Below are 25,741 nucleotides of genomic sequence, written 5' to 3'. Positions count from 1 at the left end.
TACTTGAGCTTGATGCATGTAATAATAATAAATCAATTTTAATGACAAATGGCCAAATTACACATGCACTGATGGCCCTGAACCAGTGATACAGTGGCCCTGCCTTGCATCAATCTCATTGGCTTATGAGTACCAGGGGTGGGCACTCAACGGCGGCCTCGCCTGTGAATGACAAACTGGCGTGTGATCAGCACGCCACTGGCGTACGTAGAATTCTCCAATATGATTGAAGGCGAAGGGGTCATTCGGTGCATTATCCGGGAGTTTACCAAGTCGTTTAACTATAGGGGTTATGTAGGAAATATTCATAGGAATATCAATTAGAGAAGCTAGTGTCGAGTACACCCTAAACCAGGTGTTAGAGTAAGTCAGGGCTATAAAACTGATGTGGTGACGACTACTGACCACTGACTGTGACAACTCGACAGCAACAGGACGGACTCTAGCCTTACCTACAGAGACTTCACGGCATCTCACAGGTAAGTCAGAGTGCACATTCATAAAATACCGCGTCCTGGTCATTTGTATTACTCGAGAAATAAGTACTTCAATAAACATGAAAGAAATGGTTTTCCAAATTAAGGTTAAAAGTTATATTTTTTTCATTGAGGAAAACTTAATGTTTTTTTTCTTTGTATAATTTTTGCATATTTCTTTTATGAATGTTGAAGAATGTAAGTACAAAGTTTAGTGCAAATTTCATTTCATTACCGCGCTATTCTGTTACAAAATATTGATTGATTTAGTTAATACAATGTCGCGCACTTTATTTATTCGCATTCTGAAATCGACATCAATATTGCATACAAAAATCTTGCATAGTTATCTTATATATCTTTTGTACATTTTAAAAAAAACTCTATATATTAAGAACGATGAATAATTCATCAAGTATTTTGATCTCCAAGCGAGATCGTAATAGCAATATCATAAGCTACATGATCAATTCAGAAAAAAAAATGAAAAAAAAAGAATGAATGAATTGACATATTTGTTTGCTAATTGAATGTTTATCTTTCTATTACATCCTGTATACGTATTGAGAGGCTATCTCTCACTTGGCCTAATAATGCACATGTCCTTCATTTTAGCCAGACTATATAAATATAGTTTTAATCTAAACTGATACCTGTTATATCTGCAAAGCTGTATATATCAACAAAGTGCTGTCTGTTACGTGTTTTTGTATCGACCTAGTACTGGAGTCTATGTGATAACGAACTGAAAAGGCCATTTGTGCAAGCCGAGGTGTCTATACACAACCTGCAGTATCATATACATATATACATACCGAGATATATCCAGTAAGTAAACGTGACACGTGACGTTAGAAGGTTTATTGCGCCCCTAGCCCGATATGGGCGCCCTTGTGTACTTATCCGAAGGATGCAGCAGCTAGGGACATTACCAGATACTGATAGCAGTGGATACGGCATTTAACTGAATTAGGTTGCCACTTTAGTGATATTATGTGTTAATATATGAGACGCAGAGGAACGATCCCTGCTATCTGATACCGAGAAAATAAATGAAAAAAATGTAATTTCATTGGATTTATAACAATCGCAGTCAAATAAACATTCTATAATTCCGTCTCTAATATCATTTTTAACCTTTCTTTCATTTCATGTTATAATTACCTACTAAGATCAAAGGGTTAATTGTTGATTTCGTCACTAAAATTTGTTGACTTATAACTGTTTGAGTACTAAATTAATGTTGGCTGAGAGTGCCTCCGATTACTATAAAACCCCGAATCATTACTCTCAAACTTATAAGCTGCCCAGATACTCTGCCGTCACAGGTAAGATCAACGTAGCATTTTGCTTTATAAACCTGCTATTCATATGTTAATACATCATTTGATGTTGATAGCATATCTAATGAGTTAACATCCTAAAATATTAACTGAACGAAGTTCGGATTTTATGAAATTTTAGCAGAGTTGTTGTAATCTGAATAACTATAGAATGAATGCACTACGGGAACTTTTCGTGACGTCAGCACTTAATTTCCATAGGAACGACATTGTTATTCATCACATTCATGATTTTTCATTTATGTTTTGATGGAAATATCTAATTTACGAGACACTGGTAGCAATCTACTCTGTGCCTTACATTGACGGAATTTTCACCCGCTGTAGACATATGTCCAAGTCAGCAGGTTAACCAATTGCCATCGAAGTATCATTTAAACATAATTCATTCATTTGATGTTTTTTTTTCTTTGCTTTTTATGTATGCCCTCTTCGTATCGTGTAAATGTCGATGTTGTTTTGAAATATCCTCGTATATTAAATGTTTACACCTCTGATGGTGTTTACACCTCTTTATGCAGAAAAGGATTGTTATAATAATACCGTTTTACAGGGGCATTTTGTCCACAAAAGACATGGCGAACGGCTTAACTCTTTACTATTGCCATTTAACCTTACGTGCAAAGAGTTTAAAATGGGTTTAACCTTTAGTACAGATAGCTCAATAGAAACTTAGCGACTTTATATTTCAGTCCTATTGATATTAGGGCCACTGCCAGGAACACCTGTCTCTTCGTGCGGGTCGAGGTCCTACCTTTAGAAGAAACCTATATGAAAACACCTGATGAAAATCAAATTATTTCAGTTATCATATACATTGTTACATAATGGCAATTGGGACCAATAATCCACTACAGTACACCTGATATATGAAGCTGTTAATACTGGTGTGTATATATATATATATATATATATATAGAGAGAGAGAGAGAGAGAGAGAGAGAGAGAGAGAGAGAGAGAGAGAGAGAGAGAGAGAGAGAGAACACGTGTGGTAATCTACTTACGCACAACAGGTTGGTTATGTCAAAAAAATCCCTTACGAGAAAAATATCTGGTTATCATGGACAGGAAGTAAAGGGTGGCTGCTCCAGTAGCTTACTAGTGGTAATACCTGTCAAAAATGTATTTCTAAGATCAGATAATATCATGGATCGATTTAGAGGTTCCGAACCAACTGCAACAAACAACCTAGATACTCACGATTCCTTTTAATTAAGTTGGCGAGTTCAGCTATCATTTTAGTATGGTTGATACCTTTGTCTGTTTATACATGATGGAAGTGAGATGCCTTACTGGTGTTCATGAAAAGAAAAGACGTTTGAAAGAATGTTCCGCGAGAAGATTGCTTGTTCGGTCAAGGAAAGAATCTAACCGAGTTATCAGAACAGTTGACGATTTCATGCAGAATACTTGGGATGAGATGAATTGAAATATGGATTTAATTGTTTTTTGTTCTAAATATCACCTTCGTGTTTATTTTTGATCTGTTTTATTGTCATATTGAAAAAAAGTGTGTTAAGGTCGTTTCAGCAAAGTATGACTCTAAGTTTGAAATTCAATTTTTTATAAATTTGTTGTATACTTACTAATCATAATGCAAGCTTGTATTCCATTTTTTCAGTTGTGGTTATTCAAGTATGGTTAATGACCAATTAGCAGAACTTATTAAAATTAAGATAAATAATATATTTTTTAAAAATGCACGAAGCAAATTTGATTGTAAATGGCATATTCATTCACTTACTTACCTCATTAAAATAATTAGGTTTTGCTCCGGCTTCTCTCTCATCGATAATGATATACTCGAGTGCCTCATTGCATAAGTACCGATTCAACCTCTTCAACTTTAATCATAAATATTAGCAGTATTTACCGATAGCAATATGACTTGATATACTTATTAAATTTTAAAAAATAAAAACATGCAACACATGTCTTCTACACACGACTTAGAATGGTTCTGCCTTTGGTGTCATGCCTCGTAATATGAAAACGGTAGCACAGCTTTTAAGAATACCTGGACGTTCATGGTATATCTCATATCATGGCAAAAACGTATCCATGGTTTTGCACCAACTATGTTTTAACACTAAAAAACTATGACTGTTTTACTTAACTGCGGTAAACTAGGTTTGGTGATAAAATCGGATCGCACATTAAGACATGTGCTTCCTGTCAGTATTGCAGTAATGGCGGAGGGAGGCACGACCTTGAGCTGAAACTAGTTTATGGTAATGAGTTCTGATGTTAGCGTTGTAAGACTTGGCGAACCTCTTATGCCCTATGTATTATAAACATAAATCATAACAGTGTGGAGCAGCGACCTCACTCAGGTGCAATACCATTTATTGTTTCTCCCGACCTTACTTGTTCCCCATACATCTGTATGATGATAATCTCCTTTCAACATTCCGTTTCTCCCTGCAGAATGTTTTCATTAGTATTTTTTCCTAGATCTGTATATATGCTTTTCAAAGGGGACTTGCCAACGTTTGGTTTTCATTTGTTTCTGTGCCTCAGACCCTCCGTCAGTTTCCTGAATACAAGTACAGTTTATCACGTGCAATCACCAGAAATATGTACCATATGGCACCTGTCTTAGGTCTGGAATGACCTCTTGTTTGCCATATGGGGTGTGGCATGTGTTTAAGATACTCGGATTTACTCTGAAAATTTTAGCTGCTTGCCAAATTATTAGTGGGGAATCTATTTCCAATATTTCTGTATATACATTATGTATTTATAACACGTGTTTACCTCTGTAAGTATGTATATGATAGTATTACAGTTGTTATCAATATAAAATGAGAAGAAAATGCCACAAAATATATTTCATACACTGCAATATGCCTACCGTACTGGAAGCAATATGCACTCTACGTTCTGCTTCATGATCATACTGTTTGAAAATATTAAGTGATATGCTTGCCCTCTCTGGTGATGAGAATATAGCGTCCCGTTACGATTTTAGATTCTTAAGAAAACTGTTTTTGTTTTATCTATCCGAGTTTTTACCTGGTCATATTATGGCAGCCCAGAATGTATGAGGCTGACCACCTTAGGATTTTGATATTTTTCTCCTTTCAAGGTCCTTATTTCGTCCCAATTGCTTGAAACTACCTCACTTTTGGTCCTGATGTTCAACGTTCACAGAAGTAGGAAGGCTATAGGAATAGAAAGATCGTCGCTTAGCCTAACATGTGACTTACACAAATAAACTGTTAATTATTGGTCAGCAATATGTAAAAAGTGGTGTGTCTTGCCACGGTGAGATTGCATCCTGAGGATCCATCATTTGACACCATCTTTAAATAACAAAGTGACTCGAAGTCAGCCGTGTATGCCTTATGAATGTCACAATCATTTGGTTACACAGTCTTTATCCTACGTTTAGCCGCAGCAAGCAAAACATACAGAACCTCTGATGTATGTATATTGAAGTTATTCTGTGTAGTCGTATCTAACCCCAACATTGCCACTGTAATCGGATGCTTTCGCAGTTACAAATTAATTTGGAGATAATATCGCGGAAACAGATTCAATTGAAAAAACAATACGCGTGTGCGTAGGTATATATTGGGTGTTGTTTTACTGTAATTAATATGTATCGTGTTACGGCCTCATATTGTACCAAAATTCATTCCTTTTGCATTGTAGCTTAATACTGATTTAAGATATTGGTGAGTTTTACCATTAAGAGTGAAGTATTATCGATCTCCTGTCAAAGCCAAATGAAGCAATAAGTCGGCGCAAAATAGGATTCCGTCGCTAGAATTTGTTGTATGAAGTAAAATGGCGGCCAACAAGAGACGATTCAAATTTATATTTAATTTCACTTTTAATTTAAATTTTAGCATTATACGATATGGTATATATTTACTATACTGTGAGTATTATAAGGAAGCTTTTTAAGTATGACTTATAGCGACGGTATGGTAGAGTACACAGAAAGATACATATCAATCGAAACACAGACACAACAACACTGCAGAAAAAGGATGCCTTTTATAGACATAAAACTATCTTGGACAAAAGTTCAACGGTACATTATTTTCGTTGACTGCAAGCTGAAAGCTACGCATGTAAAACATTTTTTCATCTTCAAATTGCAGACCAAAACGTTCATGAAATTAATGCTGCTTTTAAGAAGACGTCTTTGTCTTCCCGTAGTGCGAAAGCAATTCGCCGAGTTAATCATAAAGTAAGATATTCAAAACAAAATAGAAAAGCGAAACTAACATCACTCAGAGTAGACAGTTTTACAGCGAAATGTGTACAAACATATACAAAGTTTTACGAACAATGTCAGTTTAGAATGCCTGATAAAGCATCCTCCACGAATCAAAATAAGTTATTTCCGGGAGACAAAATGTATAAGGAATTCCTTATTATTGTGAGTAAATAAAGTTGATATCCTTCTTGCTTCTCATTAGCGTCTTTCATTGTGAACGTTTAAGATAAACGAAATCTTTCTAAAGCTGCACATACCTTTATTAAGAAATCGTAGTTAAGCACTATCGTATCATTATAATCCCTGAGAGTAATTATGAAATACCATCAATCAATGCAGATTATGTATCCAGAAATAATACAGTGAGTCAATTTCTCTACGCCGTAATCAAATTTCAGAAACACATCTTAACATCAGGTACATATATAATGTAATGATTAAAAAGATTAGCTGGCATTACTATATCTAACAGTCAATTACAAACCTAAAATTCTGTTTTATTGACCTGGATCAGAATCAAAAACAAGAATGAAAACAAAGAAAAGTGTACCTATTTAACTGCTCTGAATACGTCTCAGACAGACACCATATTCATATTATTAAGAACGCTTCCTTAATACCAGTTATATATCATATTCCCGGAATGGGCGAGAAAAAGTATGAGATCACCTGTCATCCGGGCCAACGAGAGTGATGATATACGCTTAAAGTTTGTTCCATGATTGTTGTAAAATAAGATGATTTTACATATATATTATATAAATGAACTATTACTTTCCAGGTTACCCAACTCCAACTATCCTGATACCATGTCCGTAGTTGAAGTATCCGATAGAAGTGGTTGTAAGAGCAAACTCTGGGACTACGACGGAGGTTACTTACCACTGGCTATTAACGGTAGCCCTTCTGAACACTTACCATCTCTAAAGAAATGGGAAACACGAAAGGATGACGTGTTTGTCTGCTCCTATCCAAAATCGGGTAAGTATACTTACTCTGCTATATACATATATATAGGTAAAAGCACATGGGCAAAAAATACAATAAAGATATATTCTCATTATACCACGGTATTCCGATTGTCATTAAATTTAAGTAAAAATAATTTTGTCGTATTTCTCCTTAATTAAGAAATCACCGTTAAGTGTAAGTCCAATGTAAGCATTTCTGAAATAGCGGGAAAACACAATATCGGTTTTATTTGTATAGAACAATGACATAAAAATAGCTGTAGACTATATCATACTAATTGAATACAAAAAATATGGCAGATTGATAGTATACAGAGTATATATGAACCAGTAAATCACTTATTTTATAGGAACAAACTGGGTATGGGAGATCGTCTCAATGCTCAGACAAAACAAAAAGGAAATTACAGAAATGGTATTTCCAAACATTGAAATTTACCGGACTCAGGATATCGATGCCATGCCTTCGCCTCGGACTTTACAATCACATATGCGGTTCCGTTGTCTTCCTCAACATTTCCTGGAGAACAAAGGCAAGATAATATACGTGATGCGAAACCCGAAAGACATCGCTGTTTCCATGTACAACTTCATGGTGAAATTGAAGGACGTGTACAGTGGATCTTGGGACGATTACCTCGACCTCTTCTACCACGGAAAATGTAAGTATATCCCCGTTACTCTGATCTAATATAAAGTGTAAGAATTTGATGGTGGCACTGGAACATCAAACAGATTTGTATTGTAACTTTAAAGAAATAAATTTTTAAGGAATGTGTTATCCGATGTTTAAGAATAGTAATCTTATTTCAATTGTTGCACTATTTAAAAGAATGATTTTTTTAGCAATACAAGAACATGGCAATAGCTTACATTTCAGAATATAAAATCCTAACTACGTGAAACTCTGTATCAATGAAAGAGGCCCACGAGATTTTCTGCGACTAAACTGTATCTTCGCTTGACTTTCATGAAAATCAATCTGACGCCTGTTCCGTAAATTCCCACGACTTAGAATTCACAGAGTCTCGCTAAATATCCACTAATACAAAGGGAAAGAAATGTAGGGATGATCCAGACAAGAGATTCTCGGCTTCGACCGGCACAACAATTTGGTCGCAATGTTCAGAAAATGTCCTTGTTGATGAGTCGTTTGAATTAAACCTGGGTTACATGTGACCTTGAAGGGGCCGACCACACAAAATTTCCACTAGCGATGACTCTCGTATATGATTAATTCACTTGCGCAATCGATCCTTGTTCGCTCTAAGACAAAAATAATGCTTGGGCGTCAGTGTTTGTTCAAACAGTCCGCAACAGGTTGAAAACCTATCAATTGAAAGCGCGGCGTACATAGACGGGACCCATTTTGATGCGAAGTCAGCATAATGATGACTCTAACTTGACCCGTGTTCATCGTCGTTAGGCCCTGCCATACGAAAATGGAGCACAACGTTCCGTTTTTGTCAGAGACACGGTGACGCAAGGCGCATGAGGGAGGAGAGGAACGTTTTGCTAACATAATGTTTGGGATAGTATTTGTGGGGGGAATCGTACCAGACGTGTTGTCAATAGCAATTTTTCGATATGGGGAAGGAATATTAAGACCCATGCTTATACCATTCTTCAGTCGCCATGGTGTTGGTGCCATTTTCAGCAGGATAACGAACCATTCGCGCCAGCGGAACTTTCGAAATTGACCCCAACGTCCTGTACCGTCGAATAAAACCTACTGAAAGTTTTGCAGTTAACAATGACAGAAGTTTTTTCCGAATCGAACAATTATTTTATTTATACAGTGTTGGTTTATAAAAGGAACAACAAACAAAATAAAGCAGTGTGGGGACCTTCCTCTTTTTGTCTAGTGTATATATAGCCACTGATGCAATGATAAACTGGTTTTTCTTGTAGTGGGTTATGGTTCTTGGTATGACCATGTGCGTGACTGGGAAGACTTCCGAAGAGAGAACAGTAAATACCCTATACTGTTCGTTACATACGAAGACATACACAAGGTAATTTCCTTTCTTTCGTATTATTTGTCACTTTTGTAGATCTTTTTTTTTTTTTTTTTTAAAATCGTTTCTTCTCTTGTCATGTGATGTCAACACGGCTTTGACATTGTTCTGTGTACTGGAATATGAATGTCTATTTAACTGACCTTTTCGGTAGCAAAGGACGTGAGAATAAGGTCACTTGGCACTTTCCATAATAAAGTCATATCATATTGTTCTTGCTGATGAACACCTGACGAACGGTTTAAAACAATACGTGTGTATAATGTGAAAAAATTGCAAATATCCAACGCAAAAATAGACAAATAAATAAATAAATAAATAAATGCATAAATAAATGCATTGTTTAAAGTTTCTTCAATATTACCGTATATCTTGTATTTTTTGAGGTTCTTTGTAATATCGTGTTGATTGCAAAAAGAAAAAAATGTGAAAGTATGCACTTTCTTGCTGATGGCTACAGTTCGTCATAAATTGTATATTGCTTCAAACCAAAGCAACAGGATACATGATTTCTTTTCTTGTGATTCCCTCTGCATTCAAAACGACAGTCCCAACAGTACAAATGTATATACGACGTTGAGTATATGTAAGAACTGATAGACTGATTTATATATCGTCTTTCAACACCGAAAAAAATTTGGAGAAAACAAATACGTCTAGAAACCAAAATAGCAAAGAATCGCTATGGAGGATTAACATATATATAACAACGAGAAAAGAAAGCCTTATATATGACACAAATCATAGAACACGTCATTCCGTAATACAAATTTGTAAATGTCAGGATGTATTCAACAACTTCAGCTCTCCCAAATAAGATTTCCGTACTATTTTTAGAAATAAGAATACCATAGATATAGATTTACAAATTTGATTGCTATATATAAGACTTGCCTTTTCCCACGTATATTTGTCTTAACGAAGTATAACTGATCAGGACTATTTCACGGGATTTTCTTTAGTGATTTCTGTCGATTTTACGACATCTTTGTGAACTGGTAAAGCTAATAAATTCGTCTCCGTCTTGAGATATTGCAATGGCCGTGAGAGCATTTTTCACTGTTGGTAGATCATGAGATTTTAATGTCGTTGGTTCCAATTGGCAACGAGCGTAATACGGTAAACGACTGATTATGTGTCTCATTAACACGTACAGTTGGATTACCACATATTTACTGGTGGTATAACGAGTAGAGGTTCTCATCCATCAACTCCAAAATAAACACCTGCTTTAATTTTGTGTCTCTATTCTTGTGCTGTACATCCCTGTAATGGCATTTTACGTAATAATGTACCTTTTTGTGTTGACAGGACTGTAAGAAGGAGATAACACGCATTGCCAAATTTTTGGAAATCTCCACAAATTCAGAAACAGTTTCTGCGATAGCATCGCAAGTCCAGTTCCAGAACTTTAAGACGCAGAAGTTAGAGAAATGTGGACATATATACAGATCTATCAGCAGGGACGGTACAGACGTCTTCTTCCGCAAAGGTGAGAACAATGTCCTTTCTCAGTAAACAAACATGGCCCTGAAATGACTTCATACAAAACTCGTCAAAAACACGACAATATATATCACTTGTTTCTTGTGACATCACACTATTTTACATGCCTATATAGGCGAGTAAACGTTACATGCCCAATCGACAAAAATAGCATGTCTCTTAAATCTTCAAACGACACAAATCATGACAGGTCTCTTTAAAACCAGACATGTGTTTACAAGCAACAAAAAGACATACCCTTACAAACGACGTAACAAATGACATTTTCCCGTCAAATTATGCAAAACATGACATTTCTCTACAAATAACATCAAATACTGCAATGAAGTCATTACAGTAACAATAGGTCTGGTCGATATGTAAGCCTGATGTGTCCTTTTCGTTACAGGTGTGGTGGGAGACTGGAGGAATCATTTCACGGTATCACAGAGCGATGAGTTCGACAAAGTGTACGAAAAGAAAATGAAAGGATCCAAGTTAAAAGTTAAATTTGCTGTTTAAGAACTGAAATATTCAGTCATAAAGTTCCGTATGAGGTGCAAGCGAACCCTTGACGTATCATATGGTTCATATCTGTACGATTCGTCTGTTAGTCTGATATAACAAGTTGTTTACATAGAAGGTCCCAAACGAGCTATCCAGCGGCATGTCAGACACGAAAACTGGTCATTGTGTAATATTAAATGTATACTTAACTTCTTTGCCATCAAAACAAATGCTCTTTTACCTTTTAAGGGAATATTATTAATTCTCCAAGTTGTTTGTTGTTGTAAAAAAAAAAAAAAGAAAAGACGTTATTGACATTGGTAACTTGGAAAATCTAGTGTCAACGATGTCATACGGATATCCTTGATGTCAATAAGAGTTTGGGACCTAGTCCAGGAAGCATAAGACTACCCGATATATTTTATACAAAGGAGGTCTTACGGGTATCCGTATTGTGATGAAATATTTTTGTCAATGGACATTCGAGTGTCCGTCATAGCAAGGGACATTATCCAAGTAACAAGCTGGTATCCGTGGTGTTTTGTTGAGCGCGGGACATTACTGAAGCAACATATGAATATCCGTGATGTTTTTTTTTTCAAGCCATGAACATTATCCAAGTGACATACGGGTATCTGTTATGGTTTTTTTTTTTTTTTTTTGTGCAAGGGTCAGTATCGTATATACGTAAGGTCCGGCACTATGTCATGGTCAAGCATGTGTCAACGATGACTTGAATGTTCCCGCTAAATCCCTAATCGCTCAACATAGGTGATTTATTGACACAACGGCCACAACGCCTTCTCTGTTTTCCGGGATGGCAGAATGGACACTGAGGATAGAAAGCAAGATTGAACGAGAGAGGATAAAAAAGAGATTGGTTGAGTGAGCGAAAGAATTTTTTCTTCATCGAAAAGATGTAAATATTTAAGATTCATTTACCAAACAAACTTGCATGGGACTTGTATATTTAACTTTGAATTCGCGGGTCTATAATTAATTTCAATAAACCAACAAATGAAAATTGATCACCTTGTTAAACTGGTATTGTCAACGATTCTGACAAATTTCAAGAGCCAGGTACGGCGATAGCATTGTGGCATGATTTTTATATGAAAATCGTGCTGTCTGCTGTGCTTTAATATGAAGAGAAAATATCGTCGATTTTTTAACAAATGGCAAGGGAGGTAACTAGCAAAACCTCGCGATATTTCAATGTACATACTTTTTTATTGGTCGTATAATTATTGAATTGTTAGTACTATGTTTGTAGGTATGTTATTGTTATAACTCGTTGTATGTATATTAAATATTGAATATTAAAACAGAACTACCAATTTATCAATGTTCTCTTGTTTTTATTGTTCAATTCAAATAAGGATGGCTTGACTTTTCAGTAATATTAAGAAGGTCCCACATTTGAGTATGTCACATGTACAAAGAACCTGATTACGTTAATGAGAAAACATTCTGATTTAAATTAACGTAAGCTATATTTTTCTTGATTATGCTATCGTAACTGCGCTTTCTGTACCCGAACATTTTGTTTTCATCGATGACGTTTTTGAGACACCGACATTATTGAAGCTTATTCGGAGTCAATTCAATGAAACTATAGGCATAGGGATTATATTTGTTTCTAGAAATGTCAGCTGCGAGATAGATATCTCACATGTGCTTCCGAAACTTTAATAAGTGGAGTTTTTTTTTAATTCTTAATGCCTCCTTATCGTGGCACGTTTGTATTAATTTTGACTTGTTCACGCGATTCAACAGCTTAGAAATTACGACGATTATCATATATGAAAAGATAAAGAGCTTTGTATTGACGTTTTAGTTAAATAACGAAATGTGGAAGCTGAACAATATAAATGATAACGTTTTAGTAATTACGCAAGATATTAATGTTGAAATACATTGTTACAAATTAGTGTTTGGCCTTCTCAATTCCTGCATCGACTTATGCGGCAAGGTAGGTAACTCTTGCGAAAAATATTCATTTAAGACTTGATTAACTCTAGAACAGAACACATTCTGATCCAGCGAACCGATTGTCTGTTGCATTTTGATTTACGTATTATTAATTGCTGAAATATAATTTGGGTATAGACATATTCTTTCCAGTCTAATGTTCACCTATTCGTCTAGGAAGTTGGCAACATCAGCCAAATTCTGGAAGATGACGAATTAGTCTGGGACAATATTAATTATCGACGAGAGAAACGGAAAAACAGTTTTCAACTAGAGACAGCAAAAATCGTTACGACTCGGGGATACCAGGGTAGTTAATGTTAAATTTCTATACAGAGGCGCTAAATAAAATAATGTGGCAAACCGTCCGAAAACAGGAATTTATACAGTATCATAAAACGGTCAACGAATATCTCCGAAATATCTAGTTTCTCCAGACCAAAGAATTTCCGATATTCATTCAATACAGGAAAATCAGACTAACGTCAAACTGTTCAAATAAAAACAAACTTATGTATTAAATCCGTTTTTGCCTTCCTTGATTTGTCATTGGAATAAATTGCCCCACACATATATGAAGACGACAATATCAGACACGCAATAAGCTAATTCAATACTGGAAATCATTAAGGTTAAATAATCCAAGCTAGACTCAAATGCAGCTCTCTAAATCAGTATTTTAAAAATGATCTCATTTTGCTTGGCGGGATAATAAAATTAATGAACCTTAGGGGAAAAAAATCAGTATTTATTTAAAAAAAAAAAATCTAAACAAATCACCTCGCAGTGATTATGGATTTCTGAATAAGGACAACGTTTCTTTGTATTACTTACTTGTTATAATTATAATTGTAAATTTTTACTATCAGATATAGTTTTGAAATAAACAATACAGGAAAACGTAGATGTTCTTTTATTTCACGATCGTAAATTAAATGATGGGGGAAAATTCAGAAAGCTTTGTTTCCGTTTACAACTTTATTGTCAACAGAAATAGAGTCTAATAATGACTGTATGCCGCAGTTATTTTTTCTTTACGAAGCTGGAATAAAACTTTTACATTTCTATGTGTTTCCTAATGTATATAAATAACTCTATCGTCATTTCCTAGTTCTTCATCTATATAGTCCCCAAACTGTGTACAACTTCACTGTAAATGTGTTATATTACTATCAGATTCAGTATACTGTCGTATTTGCATTGCTTAAATGTTTTTTGTCATCTCATCAATCATGTGTTTAAATAACGATATAAGTTGCCGTACCTGTAATAGTGGGGAGAAATTCATATAAGTTTTTAACTTGTTTCTGGTCCTCGTTGTATGTGTATGGTAATGTACTGTCACGTGCAAATGACGGAAATACAAATATTGTAACCCCCCTCCCCCATCCCACAAAAACAAAACAAAACAAACAAAAACAAAAAAACAAAAAAAGAAAAAAAAAAAAAAAGAAAGAAAGCAAACTTACAAAAGATTATTTGTGACGACAAGTATAAAATGATACTTTGCTATACTCATAAATAGGAAAGAAACTCACAAGATCCCAGAAATTGATATATACAATGTAAGGTTTATTAAAAAAAATATATAAAATCGATAAAAACAACAAGATATATGACACAAGCAAAAAGCCCCTACTTAACACTCAAATTGAAAAACAAATGAACAGACAACGTCATTTATAAAATTACAACATCTGTGTTTTTGATGAGTTAACAGTTATCAATGATAAAGCTGACTTTCCATGTTGTGATATAAAGTATATAAAACAAGATGCTTCCGATGACTATTTGTAAAAAGTTTTACAATTACGTTATCTTTTATAACGTTTGGTTAGCTTTGGAAATACAAATATTGTTTGAAAAACAAAACAAACAAACAAATTTACAAATTATTATGATTAGTATAAATCGATGCTTTGCTTTACTCATATAGGACAGAGTCAAAACACACCAACAATTTATATCACAATGTAAGGTTTACTTATGTCACATGAAATAGATGGCACAAGCAAAAAAAAAAAAAAAAAAAAGTTGCTAACACTCAAACATACAAAATTACAACATCTGTGTTTTCGATGCGATAACCGTTATCACTTTTAAGACTGACTAAGTTTCCATGTTGTGATAAATAATAAAATGCTTCCGAGATCTCCCTCCCAGAAGCTAACGATATCTTCAGGTCATTGTATCTAAGGAAGTGGCAGCTTTTTCAGTCAAAGTGTCGCTTGGAAACGTGCGCGCGCCTCCCATAGAATAAAAGGCCTCTTCAAAAATGTTTATTGGTTAAATTTTACACAATCTACGACAGGTCACCACTTACCACGTGTTTTACTAGTCAAGCATTTACACGATCAAGATTGAGTATAAAGCATTTTTTCAAGTTCTTCAGCGACAGAGTAAATGCATGTGACGGGATGTTTTTTTTTTTTAATTATTTTTGAATAGCTGAGAAGAACTGTACATCTACAGGCAACTTCAAGGTCCCCAGGTGAGTGCACACTTTTAGAGTCACGAGTACATGTTATTATAATATACAGGTGATTTTCACCTTGAGCGGTTAATGTGGAAATGATAACCAGTTTGACAAGTTGTAAGCCTTCTATACTCTGGGAAGTCTGTTCTCGTTTCCAAGCAAGGCTTGGACTAAAATGTCAACCACTGCCTTAGATACGCTGACCGGAAGATCTCGTTATCATAGGGGGAATCTGTGAAGCATTTGGGAAACGAAATTTTTTTTTTTAAACCTCAAACAGCATTCTTTTTAACTTGCATTGTCAGCTTTGATATTCAAGCTTTGATACTTAAAAAAACTGACCAATCGTTACGGTTTGTTAATCAATCGTTGATAATCGATCACGTGATAAGAAGCTGAAGTATGACAGTCGATAAAGGTTGTCATTGGAGTAGAACTTTTGGAATAAATATCGTACTTTGAAGTAGAGTAAGAGGATGTGGTATAATTAACATGTGGAAAATGCTGACGCTTGGTTATTATCTATAAACATCATGATGGTGTAGATGCGTCGTGGTCCCGTCATCATAATTTACGAAGAGAAGGTCGTACTTTTTGTAACGCAAATCATTAGTCTTTTATCGCTCATACTTGTTATTTTTAACTTAAGACCTTTAACTGCAAGAGGATATAATTTATATCCAATTAATTTTCTATGAGATTTTCAGAATTTAACATTTTAGTTTGAGTGTGTTGTATATCTTTCTGTAAACACCTATATCTGGTATTGCTAACTGTTAATGAGAAGTTGGTTGACTCAACTACACTCGTACACTACTTTATGTTATGATTTCCATCCCGAAAATTGAGTCACGACTTGAGCTATGTATTTGAAATGTCATTTTATGAAATGACGAATATCATGGCAGACATGGTAACAACAATGTTTACCATGTTGTACACCCATATTTACAGCATAAACAATATCATAACTTTAATATAGCCAAAAGGATGGAGCATAAAATACGCCACAGGACTGCGATCCTGTTAATCATAGCAGTCCAAGGCCAGCCCAAGTTGTGACTCCAGATATTGTGTTAACTCTATCTTATCTGATAACCTAGGTAAAATACAATTGTATTGCAACATACAATAATATGCAGATGATTCAATTCAAATATTGTGCCACTTTTCTAAACTGAAGATAGCATGCGTAGATAACGGGTAATGACTCACAAAATATCTAGACAACTTTCAAGCGCACACTTCTTCACAGTTATACGGAAGTGGTGACATCAGCTGATCTTATCGTTTCATTCAATGGTTACCGTTTCGCCCATTTGTACAATATCCAATACAGTTAGCCAGGGTCGGTCAACCCTCAGTTTCTCCAAGAATTCATCCTCGTCATCCTTCACATTAGCTCGTACCTTCAGAAAAGGGTCGTATTTCCTGGCTTCCTTGTACGACCACAGACGCCGGTTACCGTCCAGCGTCCAGTTCTCCTCAAAAGCACGGTACACAAGAATAGGGTCAGTAGATCGGTAACCAAGTCCACGGGGTGGAGCCTTGATTTTTTCTTTGGTATAACGTACTTTTTCTGGGTCCAGCAATTCGACCGATGAGCGACCGGAAAATGTATTTGTCTGGAGAAAGGCCGGAAAAGACGCTGTACTTGGTCGGCTACTTGAAGCTGGTGTGGATGGTCGACTGTAACATATCAAATATAACATGAAAATATAAAAGCTGCTGTGTGCATAACGAAGGGTTAAACATACTCTTTAATGCATCAGATATGATGTGCAAACTATTATTAATTGGTATATATATATGCATCAGTTAGGTGCTTGTTTTTTGTAACGCACTTCCATTTAAAACAACAAGAAACATATGACATGTCAACAGAACCTTACCTCAAACTTGACAAAAACGAAAGCAAGATATGTACAAAAGAAATAAAATCATATCACCTCTTGGAAAGGACAAGGATAGTAAGACTCGATGTTCAACAGGAGGAACAAAGGGCATGCATCACTCACCTTGCTAAGATAGTTATTTAGCCATTTAACGAAGAATTTCAAATATGACAAATGGTTTCTGTAATAGTTCCCAAAGTAGGTTCCTTATGGTCAAACAGGGGTCAGCGTTACTATTCATAAAAATTGCTTCCTGCCAAACTTGGGCAATGTCTTTGTACGGGAGGATTTTAAAGAACTTACATTTCCCTAATTGGTCACAATCCCTCCCGCCCCAGAAGGCCAGGATACACCGTGTATACAACACTGATTCCCCTTCACCCAAAATTAATTCAGGCCAAATTTGAGCAAAATGCAATGAGTCCTACAGGACCAAATTTGGGTAAAAGACAATCAACTGTAAAGGAGAAGTAGTATTTTAAGCAATTTGCCCTATTTCCCCTATTGGCCCCAGCTCCTTACATCACAAGGGGGCCGAGACCTAACGTATATACAAAGTCGATTCCCCTTCACCCAAGAATGCCTCAGACAAAATTTGGGCATTATCCATTCATCCTTACAGAAGAATTAGAATTTTTAAGGATTTATTACATTTCACCTATGGAGCCCTGTCCCTCCCGCCAGAGGGAATCAGGGCTAAGTTTGTTTGACAAGATTGCTTCCCATACACTCAAGAATGCTTCAGACCAAATTTGGACAAAAACTGTTCAGTTGTTCATAACTAAAAGCGATGTTCATTATAAGGTTGACATACGACGGACATCGTGCAAGCGCAGACCGGTCCTTCGGACCAGGTGAACTAAAAATGGTAGGTATCTTCTGCTTCTTCGCGTTCTCAAGTGAGAACATCAACGAAACCGACTAAAACTAAAATAAAATTCTTCTCTTGAATTTACATTACATGTAACATCCTAGATGGATACATTGTAATCGCCTCCAGCCGTTTACGATATTGTGAGACAATCGACAATAACATGAAAACAAAGTTTTCTGTATTCACCACATTCATAAGCAACTAACTTCATTAGTTGACAAGTCAATTATCAGGACAGCCTGATCCCCTATTTCACTTACCAACATAGTTAAAATAAGAGTACCGCAGGGCGGAACAATATACGACCGTCGAAAACTATTCAAGAATAAATGAAAAATTACTAAAGTTATTGAGGGGAAACCTATTTTGCAAATGTACCAAGGGCCATAACTCTGTAAATAATGGGCAAAAGAATTGGTTATCGAACTTGACCTGGCTTTTATGGTAATAAACCTGTAAAAAATTATTCAAGTTATCGATCGGAAACCTTTGTGCGGCCGCCCGCCCGCCCGTGTGAAAACATAATACGTCCCGCCTTTCGACGGGCGTATAAAATACATTGGACAGTTCCATGTGGTATAATACAATGGCACCTGCTGAAGTCGAAGAATATTTAATGAGTCTCATTTATATATGCTTACTTTACTGGCGCAAACAAACTCCTTATGGGTCTATAATCCGAATACTGGTCTCCATTGTAGATGGAACTCTCACTAAATGAAGACGCCGATGGAGTTCGTTCCACGGAATAGTAGTTAGGCAAGCTCTGGTCCCCAAAAGTTCTACTTTCCCTATGTGGCGTTAAGGTACTTCTCAGACTCCTTATCCTCCAGTACGACCCTCCTTCGTTGCCACGTACTCTTACCGACCTCCCATCATTATTTGTTGTGAGTTTTTTAGCAGGAATCGAAAAGCCTTTAATTACGGGTATTTCGGTACATTTCCCCAGCTCTTCAAGCTTCTGGAACACCCATAGTCTCCTGTTATCGACTGTGTACCAGGCTGAATTTCGGTTGATGACAGTTATTGTCGGTATGTCTGAAATTTCACAACGTCCCATCAATAAAGAATCCAATGTTTCACCGATATGTTGACAGTCGTGTCTGGAATTTTTGTCGAAAACATTGTTGATAGAATTCTGAGTAAAACGTATTTCACTTGGTTTTAGATCCATGATTTCTTCCTGATTAACAGCTGAAGTCACGACCAACGAATCACTGACGTTTAGTTTTAGGATTCCTGGAATACCATGTTCACTTTCACTTTTGATTGAAAAACACTGAATGGTCTGTTTCATTTACATCATATTTTGATTATAGTTTTCACAAATAAAACATACATACCAAGGAGATAATTAAAATGTTCAACGCCAAAAAGCTAAAAAAAATCAATGAAAAATTTCCTGTTCGATTCTTGTTGCCTAACGTCTCAAACCATGATAATTTCCCGAAACAAGCTGTTTAAGGACACGAGATCCGACTTCCACGAATTAAAAATAGTTTTCGTTTTGCTTCATTAACGTTGATTGATTATGATATAACAATTACGCAGATATGATATATAAAGGTCCACTGAAATCAATTCAAATAGCGCAAATGGCGAGATTTGAACTATTGACACGTGGTGCTCGACTACCTATTAATTATGCTATATATAAATTTTAGCAAGAGTTATCTCCCTTGGAATACAAAGCCGCTGGTATTTACCTCCGATATTCTGCCATACGCAGTGAATTTGTGAAAAACGGTCTGATATAGCAAGGAAGTTCCAATATATGTCCCAGTCTGAAGATTTTCAATAAGTCCCTAGTCCAAAGAGCGAGCTATATGCAAATCTTGCCTTGTAGTACGACAAATACATGTATCTTACAAGGAGAGGTGGTATATTATGATAAACAAATGCAATATATTATTTACATGCGGTTATGTTTATTTGTATCTTTCATGCAAATTCAATACAATCAACCTTATTTATAATGTTAGTTTATTAAAAAATGAATATAGTTGGCCAAATTCCCATATACCTGATAAAGGATGCTCAAAAGATAGATAGAGTGTTCAAAGAAAACACATGTTAATAACACCTTTAAATACAATATAGATAAAGTCGAGCCACAAAATAGATTCAGCTGTAACATATAGCTGTTTCGTCCTTCTTGATCATCGATGTTAATGGCCTAAATGTTAAAACCTATGAGGCGAGAAAGAAAAGCGTCTAGAACATATGTCAGCAAATTCAAATGAATTTAGTTTCAGGTTAAGAGGTTTAGTGCTAGTATTGTGGAATTTTGATGAATATATACATGTGAGAGAAATTACTGCCTGTGTATTCATATAGGTACAGAGATGATTGAATATAAGATATGTTTTTGGGAAAGGATTCACTATGAATAATTTTGATAGTTGGCCATTTTTTTTCAACCTTGCTTCCTATTATTCTTTTCTTGCCATGCTTGGAATTATCCCTGAAAACACTCCTTATTAAAGCCTCGCAAAACGTTTTTTATCGGTTGTAAACACATAGTGACTGACTAAATATTATCTAGAATCAACACGTGACTTTGATCTGCATTTGTCGTTCATGGAATACCAAATCATTTTCTTTTTTAAGTATTGCATAATTATGCTTGAAATTGCTCGATTACAAAAGTGTTACGTTTTAAATCATACACATGTCAGAATGCTTCTCAATTGTTCGTTCCACAATCAAAAGCTTGAATTTGGCGTGGCTTTGTCATACAAGACGCCAGTCTAGTTTATAAACGAGAAACCGAAACAAAGACACCAGAATACCATTGAACCATATGCGTTATTAATGTTCTAGATAGAAAACATACACAAATAGATCACACTATATGCTGACTTCAAGTTAGTCAGTCGAAAGGTAATGTATCATACGTTATCCTAAATCAGTTTGACTTATTACGCATGTTATTTCTTGTATAAAGGTCATTTTTACATTTCCCTATGGTATTGGACTTCCCATAACAAAACCGATATCATACATTCACAAACACACGTATATATGTCTTTCACAACTGTAACATATACATTATGAAAAAAGTACCGGTATGTGTTGTTATTAAACTCCACTACAGTTCGTTAATCGTAAGATCGAACTCTAGATTACAATTACAGTTGTGTTTTGTAATAATGTACGGTTACTCTACCATACAAATCCGGCTTACAATGAGGAATAAAAGACAATAGATATATTGGTGCGTTTGAATTATGATAATTGTAAATCAAGATATAGGTTTCGTTGTGTGCCATTTTCAAATATGCATGTTCTTTTTGCACCAAAGTAAATTTTTGATGGTTGTATGAGATTTTAAAATACAATCGATAAGGTGAACCGAAAAATGACTAAACCTCCAATATTAGAATAATTATTTTGAATACTTAATACCCAGGAGTACGATACTAACTTATTAAAATGCAAAAACAAACTCTCATGAATATTACTATTATATTAATGTATATTGTAAGTAATAGTAAGTAATAGTGGATATATATATATATATCATCAATGGTCACTGATTGCACTGTGTTTATATTTTGTATACTGGATTACAACAATTATTGTTAGGCCTAAGATAAATGTGGCCAATCCTGTAAACTGACATATGCATTGTTCACTTTCTTGTTCAGGCAAAGGTAAAGTGTCATTAATATGAGTAAGGAAACGTTTGCAATGCGTTAAGGAAAATTTATTAATTTTATTATGAAATTGAGGATAACGATACTTTTAATAGTGACAATTACCGAGAGTCTCTTTTCAACAACCTTACGAGAATATCAAGACTTTGATATAATTTCAAAATGTACGAGAATTACAACGTAACTAAGAGTTATACATCAGTGAAATAAATAGATTATCGCAAATAAATTTTTTAAAAAGTATAATTTAAGACACCTAAATTAAAGTAATTAGCACATGCTGTTGTGATGAGCTTGTTGAAAACATAGTACTACAGAAATCTTAATGACAACTACATACAGCAAAATATCAATTATTACTATCCAATAGAATGTCCATTAGGAAACTAACTCAAATAGTTGGAAAAATCTTCTAACCCCCGTAGTGTTTCTATCTGATTAAGTTTCCTTTTTTATTTCTTCCATATGAAGGCAAAAATATAGATTATTATAAATTCGCATCAAACTGCAATAGATCCTGTTACTGATAAAACTATCTTCACTGCCTTTTAGATTGTCTGGTATCGTTAGACTCGATCACATCACCTGTGTTTGAAGTGCGACCACTAATACCATTCAGTACTCAAGGTTCGTCAAAAGCGCAGCACACAAAAAGGTAAGGCGTGATGGACTAATATATATTTACATGCATGTACAATTCCGAGAATCAAATATCAGTTTCGGTTTTAGTTTAAGAAATGATTGAAGTTTCAGGTACACATGTGTCATTGTTTGAGATGTAAAGCAAATATTATTTATTGTGTAACACCTTAAATAAGTATCATTGTTTGATATGTAAAACAAGTAACATTTATTGTGTGATGCCCAAATAAGTATCATTGTTTGATATCTAAAACAAGTAACATGTATTGTGTAACACCCCAATAAGTATCATTGTTTGATATCTTAAACAAGTAACATGTATTGTGTAACACCCCAATAAGTATCATTGTTTGATATCTTAAAAAAGTAACATGTATTGTGTAACACCCCAATAATATCATTGTTTGATATCTAAAAACAAGTAACATTTATCGTGTTACCCAAAACAGTATCATTGCTTGATATGTAAAACAAGTAACATTTATTGTGTGATGCCCAAATAAGTATCATTGTTTGATATGTAAAACAAGTAACATTTATTGTGTGATGCCCAAATAAGTATCATTGTTTGATATGTAAAAACAAGTAACATTTATTGTGCGATGCCCAAAACAGTATCATTGCTTGATATGTAAAACAAGTAACATTTATTGTGTGATGCCCAAATAAGTATCATTGTTTGATATCTTAAACAAGTAACATTTATTGTGTAACACCCTAATAAGTATCATTGTTTGATATCTTAAAAAAGTAACATGTATTGTGTAACACCCCAATAATATCATTGTTTGATATCTTAAACAAGTAACATTTATCGTGTTACCCAAAACAGTATCATTGCTTGATATGTAAAACAAGTAACATTTATTGTGTGATGCCCAAATAAGTATCATTGTTTGATATCTTAAACAAGTAACATTTATTGTGTAATACCCCAATAAGTATCATTGTTTGATATCTAAAAACAAGTAATATTTATCGTGTTACCCAAAACAGTATCATTGTTTGATATGTAAAACAAGTAACATTTATTGTGTGATGCCCAAAAAAGTATCATTGTTTGATATGTAAAAACAAGTAACATTTATCAAAAACAGTATCATTGTAACATTTATTGTGTGATGACCAAATAAGTATCATTGTTTGATATCTTAAACAAGTAACATTTATTGTGTAACACCCTAATAAGTATCATTGTTTGATATCTAAAAAACAAGTAACATTTATAACATGTATTGTGTAACCCAAAACAGTATCATTGTTTGATATGTAAAACAAGTAACATTTATTGTGTGATGACCAAATAAGTATCATTGTTTGATATCTTAAACAAGTAACATTTATTGTGTAACACCCCAATAAGTATCATTGTTTGATATCTAAAAACAAGTAACATTTATCGTGTTACCCAAAACAGTATCATTGCTTGATATGTAAAACAAGTAACATTTATTGTGTGATGCCCAAATAAGTATCGTTTGATATCTAAAAACAAGTAACATTTATTGTGTGATGCCCAAATAAGTATCATTGTTTGATATGTAAAACAAGTAACATTTATTGTGTGATGACCAAATAAGTATCATTGTTTGATATGTAAAAACAAGTAACATTTATTGTGCGATGCCCAAATATATCATTGTTTGATAAAAACAAGTAACATTTATTGTGTGATGCCCAAATAAGTATCATTGTTTGATATGTAAAAACAAGTAACATTTATTGTGTGATGCCCAAATAAGTATCATTGTTTGATATGTAAAACAAGTAACATTTATTGTGTGATGACCAAATAAGTACCAAGTAACATTTATTGTGTAACACCCCAATAATATCATTGTTTGATATCTAAAAACAAGTAACATTTATCCTGTTACCCAAAACAGTATCATTGTTTGATATGTAAAACAAGTAACATTTATTGTGTGATGACCAAATAAGTATCATTGTTTGATATCTTAAACAAGTAACATTTATTGTGTTACCCAAAACAGTATCATTGTTTGATATGTAAAACAAGTAACATTTATTGTGTGATGCCCAAATAAGTATCATTGTTTGATATGTAAAACAAGTAACATTTATTGTGTGATGCCCAAATAAGTATCATTGTTTGATATGTAAAAACAAGTAACATTTATTGTGCGATGCCCAAATAAGTATCATTGTTTGATATGTAAAACAAGTAACATTTATTGTGTGATGCCCAAATAAGTATCATTGTTTGATATGTAAAACAAGTAACATTTATTGTGTGATGCCCAAATAAGTGTCATTGTTTGATATCTAAAAACAAGTAACATTTATTGTGTGATGCCCAAATAAGTATCATTGTTTGATATGTAAAAACAAGTAACATTTATTGTGTGATGCCCAAATAAGTATCATTGTTTGATATCTAAAACAAGTAACATGTATTGTGTAACACCCCAATAAGTATCATTGTTTGATATCTAAAACAAGTAACATGTATTGTGTAACACCCCAATAAGTATCATTGTTTGATATCTTAAAAAAGTAACATTGATCGTGTTACCCAAAACAGTATCATTGTTTGATATCTTAAACAAGTAACATTTATTATTTGATATTACATTTATTGACTGACACCTTAACAAGTATTTCTTATTTGTGTGATGCAAATTGTATCTCAAAAAGCAACATACATTTGTTTATGGTTTGATATCCAAATCAAGTACCTTTAATTTTGTGAAATCTGAAAAGTAATCAAATTACTGTTAAATATGTTTTATATAGATTTTAGACAGAACAACATGTAAACTCTCGCTGTCCTGTATTTGGATATATACTCTTAAGATGTTGTAAAATAGTTTTCTTTATTATATAAACAATCTGTCCTCGGTTCTCCTCGCTTTCTCGTGCACATCAATGATATAACGGCCTCTCACATCTTTTTGTCGACGATACTTCCCTAACAGTCTCTTCTCTTTCTGCTGATGAACATGACACTATTAATAACAGAGATTCACAAGTAGGCAAAGAACTGGCTTGTCAAGCTTATTCCAAATAAAACTGAGGCTCTACTGATCTCAAATATCAATGATGACATGGATCTTAATATGATTTTTAATAATGTTGATATTGATTTTAGTGAATATCACAAACATCTTGGTATTTTCTTGGGTGCAAAGTGTAAATGGATTTATCATATTGATAACATTTGTAAAGGTGT

At 34.3% G+C, this 25,741-nt stretch overlaps 2 protein-coding genes across 2 annotated transcripts; one reads left to right on the top strand and one right to left on the bottom strand.

Annotated features, from left to right (window-relative positions):
- Positions 1–346: 346 nt before the first annotated feature.
- LOC132551666 (sulfotransferase 1B1-like) lies at positions 347–11,257 on the top strand. The gene is made up of 6 exons (XM_060215845.1): positions 347–479; positions 6,832–7,031; positions 7,372–7,683; positions 8,933–9,036; positions 10,351–10,531; positions 10,934–11,257. Exons 2-6 carry the CDS (start codon positions 6,860–6,862, stop codon positions 11,044–11,046), a joined length of 882 nt encoding a protein of 293 aa, XP_060071828.1. The 5' UTR covers positions 347–479; positions 6,832–6,859; the 3' UTR covers positions 11,047–11,257.
- Positions 11,258–16,670: 5,413 nt separating this feature from the next.
- Positions 16,671–19,421, bottom strand: LOC132551670 (uncharacterized). The gene is made up of 2 exons (XM_060215850.1): positions 18,889–19,421; positions 16,671–17,167 (listed from the first exon to the last, which is right to left on the bottom strand). Exons 1-2 carry the CDS (start codon positions 19,419–19,421, stop codon positions 16,771–16,773), a joined length of 930 nt encoding a protein of 309 aa, XP_060071833.1. The 3' UTR covers positions 16,671–16,770.
- Between the last annotated feature and the right edge of the window lie 6,320 nt (positions 19,422–25,741).

The sequence above is a fragment of the Ylistrum balloti genome, unplaced genomic scaffold (genome assembly GCF_031769215.1).
Source record: "Ylistrum balloti isolate Yb309-2 unplaced genomic scaffold, AGI_CSIRO_Ybal_v1 Utg370208, whole genome shotgun sequence".
NCBI lineage: Eukaryota > Metazoa > Mollusca > Bivalvia > Pectinida > Pectinidae > Ylistrum > Ylistrum balloti.
This window is presented reverse-complemented; position numbering and strand designations above follow the sequence as displayed.